General features: G+C 47.1%; 1 protein-coding gene across 3 annotated transcripts in view; it reads right to left on the reverse strand.

Moving 5' to 3' along the window:
- RNF13 (ring finger protein 13) overlaps nt 1-12,925 on the reverse strand; it is a 68,839-nt gene that overhangs the window by 7,796 nt on the left and 48,118 nt on the right. For 2 of the 3 annotated variants that reach the window (XM_056121359.1, XM_056121358.1), the window contains 3 exons: nt 11,172-11,259; nt 3,379-3,469; nt 2,538-2,643 (listed from right to left, as the gene is read on the reverse strand). In XM_056121359.1, coding sequence (XP_055977334.1) covers nt 2,538-2,643; nt 3,379-3,469; nt 11,172-11,259 — 285 coding nt within the window. Of the gene's footprint in view, nt 1-2,537; nt 2,644-3,378; nt 3,470-11,161; nt 11,260-12,925 lie in introns of all 3 variants that reach the window. The other variant, XM_056121360.1, reaches the window with a different exon arrangement.

Raw genomic sequence — 12,925 nt, forward strand, 5'->3', positions numbered from 1 at the left:
TTTCCTCTCCCGGGAACATTATAAATAATACATAACTGTCGGCAAAAAACACAAATAGAAGATCAGAGATGTGAGACCAGGGGGTCAAAAGCAGAGGGCCAGAGTTCCCGCAGACAACGTCAAAATCGAAAACAGGCGCGAGGGGTAGGTGGGGGTACTTGGGAGCCCCGGCAGTGAACAGAACTGATAGAGAACATCTGTCCGACCAAAGTGCGTCAGTGTGAGATAAGATCTACAGAACATTTTTACTATAATCTACAATACTTGCAAGAACGAAAAGGATGTACACAGGGTCAGGGCAAAATGATAAATAAGGCAATATTAATTTTTTTTTAATTGACGACTTCAAAGTTAAGGACTTGAGTCCGCAAAAGACATAAAAAAGATAAGGCACAGGGTGGGAGGGCATATTTGCTGGGAAGGGATCTGTACCCAGAATTTATAAAGAACTCAAAACGGGGTAAGAAGAAACCAAGCAAGCCCACAGAGACAAAATGGGCGAGAAGTCTGAATAAATACTTCACAAGACATTCAGGTAGAGATGTTAACATCCTTGGTCAATAGAAAACTCAAACCGCAAATGCTACCATAGCCCCACTAGGAAGGCGAAAAGTGTAACTGCTGGTAGCCATCATTTTCGCCTCGCAGGCTGACATCCTACTGGTCAGAGGGAAAATGGTGGTTTCTTAAATTTTAAACATTTCCCATTCAGCCAATACATTCCACTCCTGCTATCTCTTCTCAACAACTGGTGACATAATGTCAGTTAGGTTTTATGGGTACTAACCCCCTGAAGAAAAACAGCTAAATGTCCAACAGGTAAGTGGATAAACAAAACTAGCATAATCATATAGTGGAATATAAGTTGGCAATGAAAAAGAATGAATCGTCTTCCCCATGATGTATGAATCAGTTATTCTGAGAAAAGAAGACAGACACATCCGACACCCTTATGCTTCCATTTACAAACTGCAGACAATTCAGACTAATCTGTGCTGCCCCAGAGCTAACCTGTAAGAGCCTGGGGAGAGAGTGGAGGGAGGGGTCCATGGGACCTCACTCACCAAGGAGCATGACCCGGCCTCGGGGCTGGCCACTCTCTTTCTCCTGACTGGGGGTGACGGCAGTTCCACTAGACACATGTATGTCTGCATGGATCAAAGTATACAATTTAATAATTAAATCAGGTATGGTTTCCTGCGTATTATTAATACCTCAACAGTTTTTTCTTAAAGACTGACCACTAGAAGAGAATAATATAGAAGGTTTCAAACTAATTGAACAAAGGAAGAAAAAGTATAAAACAGAACCCTAAACCCACACAGAATGAGCCAAAAAGCTGGCTCAAACAGCTCAACGTCCAGGGCCGGAATGAGAGCATAGCGGCGTGGGCATTTGCCTTGCATGCAGCTGACCCGGGTTCAATCCCAGCATCCCATATGGTTCCCTGCGCACCACCAGGAGTGATTCCTGAGTGCATGAGCCAGGAGTAAGTCTTGAACATCATCGGGTGTGACCCAAAAAGAAAAAGAGAAAAAAAAATCAACAAATGATTTGCTTGCAGGCCTGGGTACCATGGTCCCCAAGTACTCCCCCTGGGTAAGCACCAGAATCAACCAAAAAATAGTGTAAAAGAACAACAACAACAAAGAGGCAATATAAAAGTCAAACAATAGAAATGAGTTCAAATTTATGTCTCACAGCAACAACATAAATGGGTTACGTTTGCCAGCTTTTAAAAGGTGTATCTAATACTGAATGAAAATCTCAATAATATGCTAATTACATATTAAAAACCAGAACTAAAACAATGATATATTAAGGAAAGCAAGAGGGGCTGAAGAAAGCGCACAGGAGGGGTTATGGCACCTGCCCCGCCCACAAACAACCCCCATCTGTTCTCCGGCACCACATATGGTCTCCTGGGCACCTCTCTAGGAATGACCCCTGAGCCATACTGGGTGTGGCCCCCAAACCCAAACCATGCTCTCCCTCCAAAGTAAAATGAGGTTAAAAAAATAAAATCACGGTCTCTCAGCATCCAAAGCCTGGGCCGGAGAGACAGCACAGAGCAAGGTGCCTGCCCGGCATGCAGCTGAGTCCAGTCTGATCTGCACCATGGATGGTCCCCTGAGCACAGAGCCAGGAGAACTCTCTCTCCAGCCCCTCTTCAGATATTTAGGATCCGGATTTATTTTTGTTTTTGTCCAAACCTGTTCTAGAAATGGACTCATTTCATATGTGCTCTTAGGAAAGATTTCTCTCACTCAATAAGTGAGATATTAAAGGTAAGCAATACAATAGAAGTGAGTTCAAATTTATGTCTCACTGCAATAAAATAAAGGGGTGACATTTACCAACTTTTAAAAGGTGCATGTCATACTAAATAAAGAAAAATCCCTACAATATGCTGATTACAAAACAAACAATGATATACTAGGAAAAACTCGTGGGACTAGAGAGAGATTACGAAGTCTTTGAGAGTCATCCATAAGGCTCTGAATGACTCTCGAAGGTTCTAACAACACGTAACCTACCATGAAAATGACTATGAGGATGAGGCAGATGCCAACGATGATGAGGAAGGGGATCAGGTAGTACTCCAGCGGCAGGCTGAACTCCGGAACTAGAATGACGTGGCCCCTGAAACCAAACAAATCAACGAATGACAAACCTTTCAGAGCTGCTGCATGGTAAAGTTCATTTAAAAAAAAAATACCCAGACATTTTGAAAAGACGTCTCAGCTATTTCAGTGCCGCCTCCTCAACGCGGGGTCTCCTGATGGGGGATCACCCAGCAGCTGTCCTGGGCTGCTGTTCCCACCGTCAGTGGACTTAGCTGCCAGACTGACTTGCCCACAGAGAAGGTCTGTGAGAAAAGTCCATGACTGCTTACTGTGCACATCCTGCACAAAAGTCCTTCACTGCACTGAGCAAATGAAGCCAGGGCCGGCCTATTGCAGAGGCAAGGTATGACGGGAGACAGCAGCTGGGCTAGCGCAAGATTCTGACAAGAATGGCCAAGGCTGGGGCTCCAGTGATAGCACAGCGGGGAGGATGTTTGCCTTGCACGTGGCCGACCCCGGTTCGATTCCCAGCATCCCATATGGTCTCCTGAGCACTGCCACGAGTAATTCCTGAGTGCATAAGCCAGGAATAACCCTTGGGCATCACCAGGTGTGACCCAAATAAAAAAAAAAAAATGGCCATGGCCACCAAATACTGCCAATGAATTCCCTCCTCCACACTCACTCTCTCCGCCTTCTCTGACCACAAAGAGTTCATTCTTACTGTGATTTCAAGGACGTCTACATAATTCCGTCCTAAGCTTTTAAAAACTGTTAAAACGTCAAGTTATTTTTAACATCCTTTCCTTACCCTTTTTCATATGAGAATTCATCTTTCAGTGAATTTGCTGAAGATTCGCCAATAAAAACAGACGGAATGTCGATTTTCTTCAGCACATCAACTGTATAAAACAACAACAAATTTTTCTTAAAATCTCCATACTTAGTGTACCAACAACTTACCCTTCCCCCATGACAGCAGCGGATACATCTGGACTCTCTCGGCAGTCAGCAGTCTGAACTGGTACTGACTGGTATTCCAACTGCAGGTTTATCAAGAACAGTTCAAAAGCCAAGATTCTCTCTGCATGCACTGCCACACTATCTCAGTTCTCAATGAGACAAAGAGATAACTCAGATTCTAACATCCCCATTTGGAGAAGCCTCAGTAAACATAATTATCTCTTAAAGAAAGAAAAAGAAAGAGGAAGAAAATTTTTCTAATTTGTTTTTCCTCACATAATTTTTAAATGACAAAGTAAAAAAAAAGCTTTCTTACATACCCATTCCTAGGAGTGGTGTGAGTCAAAGAATATGAGAAAAGACCAGTTTACAAAGGTCTGAAATGACCCACACACATAGCTGAGCTCCCCAGAGCAGAGAGGTCAGACTGAGCATAAGCAGCAGATAGGCAAGCCCGGTGAACTTCTACTTCCTCCTAAGCCTTGCAGTTCCTGGCAAAGCTTCGTGTCTGGATTGGTCTCAAGAAATCTGACTCTTACACCCACATGTAAAACCAAAACCAAGTGTTAAGAACAAAAAGAAAAAAAAAACCCACCTTGTAAAAATTACCTATTACTCATGAAGAAAAATAACAATTCTCTTAATGTTACTACAGTTAGAGAGAGAGACAGAGACAGAGACTCTATTCAGGGCCAAAATGATAGTACTGTAGTTACGGCACGTGCCTTGCACACAACCAACTCGGGCTTCAGTCCCCAGCATCCCATACAGTCCCCCAGGCACCGCCAGGAGTGACCCCTGAGCACAGAGCTGGGAGTTAGCCCTGACCACTGCCAGGGGTGGCCCAAAACAAACCCCCCCAATTTTTAGACTGACTTCAATAAACAATCTGACTTTAGAAAAAAATGACCATTTGTAAAAGGATGTTCAAAAAAGGGGAGGTGTGGGTGGGGGTGAACAGAAATCCACCACAAAGAAAGGTAGGATATTCAGAAACATTAAAGGAAGCTAAGACAAAATGCACAAAGCTTTAGAAAAAGTCTCTAAGTTACTACCGATGAGAAAGTAGCTATTATTATGCAAGGAGAAAGAAAGAAAGCAAGACCAGCCAGGATGCAGGATGAGATTTTAACACGTTCTGCCCTTGCAGAAATCCTGGGCTGGGCTGACATTCGTAAACCCAGAGGCTAAGAAGACGTTGGAGATTCACTATTGGAGACTGATCACAAGAATAAAGGCAACAACAAAAAAAAACAAAAAAGGAAAAAATACTTGTTTTCATATTCATGTATATATAAAAATTATATATGCAATTATATATATAATTCATCTAAGCAAAAAATGCTCATCATGCAAGAAAATAGAACACAACCAATATCCTTTCCACCAAAGACAAAGGTTTTATCTGAGATGATAAAGCATTTGCTAAATCACCACAAATATGTAAGATTTTATAACCAGTGCCAAATCCAGCTGTAGAGTATCTTACCCTCCCCAAATTCCTCATGGCCGTGCCCTTGAGCACAGCGGCCAGTGACGTGTTGTTCTTTAATCCTAATAAAGACAGAATCCAGACGTGTCCCTGGACAGATTACCTTTCCTTCTCTGGCAGACTGTCATGCTTTACGCAAATGCAATCATAATTATTCATTCTCAAGCATTCATTCTATCATGACACACATGACCCACAGACACACATGGTCAGAACAAAGCATCACAGAAAGTAACCCCAGCATTCAAGAACAAAACTTCTGAACAACGTTTGAAATGCACTAATAACGCAAGAGTATTTCCATGGCAAAAGCAGGGATATGCCAATACATGTGTACTTGCTACTTTCGATTATTTGCATTTTCATTAGGAGTCGAGATTCCAAACGGGCTTCTGTGCAGTACAAAGACGACCCAGGTTACCGAATCTTGACTCGAGGCCCCGGCGATAGGTCACAGCCCTGCGGGTACTCTGCATGCCTGTCAGAACCCAGTTCCTCAGCACTGCGGTCACAGCGAAGAGGGTCCCTGGTGCATCCCTGAGCAGAGCCCCCCAGATCAAAGCTCTTACAGAGAACAAGTCAAGAGAAGAGCTTGCAAATATGAATCAGTTTGTTCACGCCAGATACACCCCTTGAGAAGGACTTGGCGGGGGGGGGGGGGGGGACGGTCACTAAAACCTCAAGTTTACTGGAGTCAATCTGCAGCAACAAACACATACACACGAGCAAGAATTTGCTAGAACATGGGGCTGGAGCTAGCATAGCAGGTAGGGCGTTTGCCTTGCACGTGGCCGACCCAGGTTCGATTCCCAGCATCCCATATGGTCCCCCAAGCACAGCCAGGAGTGATTCCTGAGTGCAGAGCCAGGAATGACCACTGAGCATCGCCAGGTGTGACTTAAAAAGAAGAAAAAAAAAAAAGAATTTGCTAATTTGCTAGAATGTGTGCAGCAATTCAGGTACGGGACCAGAAAGCCAGCGCAGCAGGGAAGGTGCTGCCTTGGCCATGGCTGACCGGGCTTTGGTCCCTGTCACCACCTACAGTCCCCAGAGCCCTGCCAGGAGGAAGCCTGAGCACTCCCGGGTGTGGCTCCAAACACAAAACAAAAAATTCAAATGAAAACTGGAATTTCACTTCAGGATTTTTTTTTCAATTTGTCTAGTGTACACTTCTGTCTTACGGGAATGTACACAATCACAAATGTCACTGAACTGTGTGAAGCACGTGCGGTTACACACTGCTCTTAAAGGGGGGCGTGAAAGGAGAAGAACTCGGGTGCTGCCAGCCCGGGCATTGGAGAATGACCGTCTCCACTCTTCGGGTCGCGCAGAAGCATGACATGTCCAACCTTCTGGGAAAACACAACGCCCAAAGGGCACAGAATGCATTCAACAATGTTGGCGACTCACTCATCAAGAAGGAACAAAATAATACTTCAAAATCTAGAGAAATCAACTAAGGAGCTTCTTACTAAATTCCTTTCTTTAAACACTGTGGCTTTGTCTCAGACTTGTGTGGATATTAAGGAAAAGAGCCGGCCGGAATGTGGCTCATGGAAGGGCACCTGCCTTGTATGTGTGAAGTCCGTACATGCATGATATCTGTATGTATGACACCCGTACATACATGGTATTTGTATATGTGAGGCCCATATACATATATTTGTATGTGTGAAGCCTGTGTGCGTGTGTGTATGTGTGAAGCCCGTACACGCATGGTATTTGTATGTGTGAAGCCCGTACATACATGATATTTGTATGTGTGAAACCTGCACATACGTGATCTGCAGCATAGGGCAGGGAGAGAAAAGAATTCTATTCAAAGAAAAAAGGCACTATCCTTTTCTTCTTGGTCAAAACTCCAAAGCATGTCCCACTGACAAAGTGTCATTTACAGGTTCTACTATCTCCTGAGGTGGTGACTCCGTCCCTAGCTTGAGGTCTGCAGTTTGCTCCCAAGTTCTCCTCAGATGTATCACTCAGTGGACCCCAGCTGCAAGAGCATGAAGGTTATTCGCTAAAAGAAAAACAACTGCTTAATCAAGAACACTGCTGCTGGGCTGGGCTGGGCTGGGCTGAGCTCCCACCCAGGTGGCCCCGGGGTTTCTCTCAGCAGGCAGCCATGATGGACTCTGTTAGCACCTGGAAAAGGAACGCTTAAAGTCTCAGGGCTCAGTCAGGGAGACGGCTCAGTGGCAAAGTGCTTGTCTTGCCCGTGTGAGGGCCTGGGTTCGACTCCCAGCATCACACGGTCCTCCACAGCCCTGCGCAGTCTAACGAGGCCTCAGGCCCCCAAACCAGAAGTCGAAAGTGAACCCTAGTGATATACCTGATAACCCTTCAGTATCCATTCTGCAAACCTTAAGGCCCAAAAGGAAAGGGAGAAGGGGAGGGCAGAGAGGGGAAAGGGGCAGAAGAGGGGGAGAGTGGGAGAATGAGAGAGGTAGAAGGAGAGAGAGAGAGAGAGAGAGAGAGAGAGAGAGAGAGAGAGAGAGAGAGAGAGAGAGGTACCTGCCATAGAGACAGGCTGGGAGGCGGGAGGGAAGCTGGAGACACTAATGGAACATTATATGACTGAAACTCAATCATGAACAGCTTGTAATGATGTAGCTCACTGTGATTCAATTAAGAAAATTAAAGAAAAAAAAAAGTCCTAGTGTCCTGAGGATGGAAAAATGGCACCAAGTGACTGCATGTAGCCGGAAAGTCCCTCTCCGATGAGAGCCATTATCCCATGAACTGGACTTCTCATTAAAAGCCTCTCCGTGCCTACTACATGGCCGAGGCAGGAGGCGTGGGTCTGAATGAAATGCTCGCAGCTGGCCACTCTGGTAGGGGCTCGCAGCCCACGGCGGTCTCGTGGCTCTCAGTTCAGAGGATCAGGGCAACTGCATGTGCAGTGGCCTTCAGCCACAGGTCACATGGGTACAGAAAGGTTAAAAACCCCCAATCTGGTATGGTGCTGCCAGCAGGTCAATCTGTACCTGTGAGGCAAGTGCATCAGCAGCCTGATGGCACCTTCAGACTTCCAGATACCCCAAAATTGCTGCTGTGCCTTTGGCCAGACCCCAAAAACTTGGGGCAAAGTTTACCAAGAAAGTAAACGGCTAAAAGTTAGTTATGTGGGAGACACACCCACAAACCACCTCTGGCTCAGCTATATAATTGGAGGCATGGCCTCTCTGGTTCCTGATCGAACTGCTTAATGGCCATGATCCCAGAGACTCAGAACAAATCTCAAAAAACCAACGGCTTTTAGCAGAACTGCATCCAGTCCCTGCAGTAGGTTACAGGTGCCAGGCCACTCCAGGTGGGAATAGGTTTCGTGCCTTGGCCTATTCCCCCTGGCGGCCCGGTGGCCATCATCCTCCAGAGGCCACTGGACAGTCAGGTTTGGGCCCACAGTGATGAGACACGTGGGGCCTCAAAGGATGGGGATGGAGCCGGCCCTTTCCTTCCCGTCCCAACGAGACCCTGAGTTGCCGCCCACAAACGGCCTCTCTGGCTCCTGATCAAGCTGCTTAACAGTCATGATCCTAGAGACTCAGAAACAAATCTCTAAACCCAGAGGCTTTTGGCAGAAATGCGCCCGGACCACGCACTAGGTTACTGTCACCAGGCCTCCCCAGGGGGAAAGGGTGCTGTCCCTCCACCTACTTCCCTAGGGGACTCAATGGCCGCCATCTTCCAGAGGCCATTGGACAGTCAGGTTTGGGCCCGTGGTGACAAGAAACGTGGGGCCTCACAGGATGGGGGTGGAGCCAGCCCTTTCCTCCCTGTCCCAACAAGACCCCGAGTCACTACCCGTGAACGACCTTTCTGGATCCTGATCAAGATGCTTAACAGCCATGATCCAAGAGACTCAGGAACAAATCCCGGAACCCAGCAGATTTTGGCAAGAAATCCCTCCAGATTTAATTGTTAAAATTTCAGAATTTCAGCCAGGTATGAGCCGGCGGTGATGGGGCAACTGCAGTCTCATGGGAAGGGGGGCGGTACCGGTTCATCCATCATGCCCTACCAAGGTCACAAGTTGCCCCCTATGACCGGCTCTCCAGCATGGCCATAGCTCCAGAGGCAAAAGGACTTAGTCCAGAGCCCGACAGCTTGCGGCAGAAGAGTGAATGGACCATGCATTAAACGACAGTGCCATGCCTCCCTGGGAGGGAAAGGGTGTTGCTCCCTTCTACCTTTTTCCACCCAGCAGCAAGGTAGCCACCGCCTCGAGCTTATTGGAAAGCCAGGTATGAGCCAGCGGTGAGGGGGCAACTGCAGTCTCATGGGAAGGGGGACGGTATCGGCTCGTCCTTCACGTCTTGCCGAGGTCACGAGTTACCCTCCACGAGTGGCTCTCCGGCATAGCCATAACACCAGATGGACAGAAACCAATCTCGTAATAATCTGGCTCTTTGCAGAAATCCAAAATCATATGACATTATATGATTCTCATACCAGCTATAGAAAACAAAGTATTTCACAATGCCTTTTCAGCAATTCTGATTGTTGGGGGGGTGGGGAATTCTAAACAATAATGATGCATCTTTTGTCGAAATAAAGAATGTAATCAATGTAGAGAAGACTTAAGTGGAAATCATCTGCCTTACAGGCATTGGGAGGGGTGGGAGGGGGGTATATTGGGGTTCTTGGTGGTGAAAAATGAGTACTGGTGAAGGGAAAGGTGTTTGATCATTGTATGACCAAGACTTAAACCTGAAAGCTTTGTAACTTTTCCCATAGTGATTCAATAAATAAATATAAGAAGAAAAATAAATAAAATTATGAAATGAAAAAATAAAACACTAAAAAAAAATTTCAGAATTTCAAAATCACGTGGCCACTACTGCAGCCATGTGACATCATATGTTATTCATAACCAGCAACAGAAAATAAATTGTCTACTGTTGCCTCTTTGGCAGATCTGAGTGTTGGGGTAAAATCCCAAATAATAATGGTGGGTCTGGTGTCAAAATACTGAATGTCATCAAACTAGAGAGAAAGTAATTTGGAAATCATCTGCCCCACAGGTAGGGGGAGAGTGTGGGATGGGGGCATACTGGGGTTGTTGGGGGTGGAGAATGGGCACTGGTGAAGGTACGGGTGTTTCATTGTATGACCAAGACTTAGACACGAAAGCTTTGTAACTGCTCTCACGGTGATTCAATAAATAAAATTATAAAAAATGGAAAAAGAAAAAAAAAGTAAGGTGGAATTCATGCACAGTTCAATCAGCCTAATCAGTGGCTGAATAGCAGTACTCCTACATTTAAAAAAAACAAAAATCAAACCCGATCTACAGGCTGGGTGGTCACGCCAGGGGCTGTTGCAGATGTGAGACTCAAAGAATGCTGACTTGGGGCTTGAGCGATAGCACAGCGGGAAGGGCATTTGCCTTATGCATGGCTGACCTGGGTTCGATTCCCAGCATCCCATATGGCCCCCGAGCACTGCCAGGAGTAATTCCGGTGCATCACCGGGTGTGACCCAAAAAGCAAAAAAAAAAAAAAAAAAAAGAGTTATTCTTAAACAAAAAAAAAAGGAATGCTGACTTAATGTATCTACAAAGCCAAAAATGAAATGTCATGAATCTCCTATGGGAATAGGTTTCATGCCTTGGCCTGCTCCTCCTTGGCGGTTCGGTGGCTGCCATCCTCCAGAGGCCATGGGACCGTCAGATTTGGATCCTCGGTGACAAGATATGCCGGGCCTCACGGGATGGGGCTGGAGCCGGCCCTTTCCTCTTTGTCCCAGCGAGACCCTGAGTCGCCGCCCACGAATGGCCTGTCTGGCTCCTGATCTCCACCCCCCCTCACTCACACTCACACACACACACACACACACACCACACACGCCCACACACATACACCACACACTCACACTCACACTCACACACAGTGTTACTCTCCAGCAGCCTGATTTAATGCTTCTCGATTTAAAGCGGATTGTTCCTTTGTTTTTGGATCCGATGACACCACACCCCCTTGCCATTAATCCCACTTCTGCAACTGGGGAGTGGGGAGGACTGGAAAACGCTGTAGCAGAGGCAGACATGCTGCTTCTCGGACGGCAGCTGCGGGCAGAGCGGCTGGGCGCTAGGGTCGGTGCCGGTGCCCTGTCAAACAGGAGAGAAGAGAAGTGATACCTGTACTTACTGTCGTTGGATCCCATGCTAATGAGGTCGTCCGAGTCCACATTGTGGACGATGGCGGCTCGGTAGCCGGCCCGCTGGGCGTTCAGGACCTGCAAGGCAGACAGAGCCCAGGTGAGCAGCAGCGCACTGCGAAGGCTCGGCACGTCGGCCCGCACTCGGGGCTGCCCTGTGTGTACCCGTGTGCGCTCGAAAGGGGGCATGTTTGGGGTTTTTTTTCTTTGGGAGGGGTGCCACACCTGGCGATGCTCAAGGGTTACTGCTGGCACTGAAATTCTGTGCACTCTGAGGCTGGAGCAATAGCACAGCGGGTAGGGCGCTTGCCGAGCACACGGCCAACCGGGGTTCGGTCCTCAGCCTCAGCCTCCCTGAGCACCGCCCTGAGCACAGAGACTGAACATCACTGGGTGTGACCCAAAAAGGAAAAAAAAAAAATCTGTGCCCAAGGGTTCCTCCTGGCTCTACACTCAGGAATTCCTCCTGGTGGTGCTTGGGGGACCACATGGGACGCCAGGGATTGAAGCTGGGTTGGTTATATGTAAGACAAACGCTTTCCCCACTCTACTATCTCTCTGGCCCAAGAGGGAGAGTTTTAAAATCTGTTATAAAGGACTTCTTGATTTCACTCATGGAAGTAAGAGCAGCAAGCAGAGAATGAGACACAAGCAAACTCCCAAAAGCGTGGAAAGCAATGCCCCTCTCTGCTCTTGAGAGGAACCAAACCCACCTCTACTCTCACTCGGGGGATCGACTCAGGCAAGTGATTTTCCTCCTGAATCCTCAGTTTCCCCAACTCTAAAATGATTCCCATTTTAGACAAATTGGGGGCTCACACATAAATATTTATCTCACCGTCTTTTACACTCCCGGGACCACAGAGATAGGGCAGGGCTTAAGGTACTTGCCCTGAGCTGGCCCCAGCTCAATCCCCAGCACCACGCAGGACTCCCAGCACCAGAGGGATTTAAGACCCCTTTCTAACGCATCAGAACAGCTGACAGCTGCCCCAGTTTGAACTTGATTCAAGTTTCTATTTGTTTACTGGTTTGTTCATGGGTTTCTGGGCCACACTCAGTGGTGCTCAGGGCTTACTCCTGAGTAATCTCAGGGGATTACTGAGATTACTGGTGGGCTCAGGGCACCCGATTGGGTGGTAGGGATTGAACCCAGGTCGGCTGCATGCAAGGCAAGCGCCCTACTTGCTGCAGCCGCTACCTATTAAATAGTCCCTAACATTACGTCCAAAACAGTAACCTTTGGATATGTGGCAGAATTTTTTTATACAAAAAAGTTTTCTGAATAAATACCAATACTCCTACACAGCACTGTCCTCCCGTTGTTCATCAATTTGCTTGAGCACACACCAGTAATGTCTCACAACAAATTATGAGAATTCCTGTTTCTGTGTTTGGCATACTGAGCTTGCCAGGCATTGCCATGCAGGCGAGATACTCTCGGTAGCTTGCCGGGCTCTCCAAGAGGGGCGGAGGAATCGAACCTGGGTTGGCAGCATGCAAGGCAAACGCCCTACCAGCTGGGCTATCACTCCAGCCCACTCCTACATTAAAAAAAAAATGTTTTAAGAATGTTCAAACATGTTATCACACCTACTTCAAAAGTAACCGTTGGGGGATGGAGCAATAGCACAGCGGGTAGGGGGCTTGTCTTGCACACTGCTGACCCGGGTTTGATCCCCAGCATCCCATGTAGTTCCCTGAGCATGGCCAGGGTTAATTTCTGAGTGCAGGGCCAGGAGGA

This window comes from Sorex fumeus, unplaced genomic scaffold (assembly GCF_029834395.1).
Source record: "Sorex fumeus unplaced genomic scaffold, SorFum_2.1 ptg000044l, whole genome shotgun sequence".
NCBI lineage: Eukaryota > Metazoa > Chordata > Mammalia > Eulipotyphla > Soricidae > Sorex > Sorex fumeus.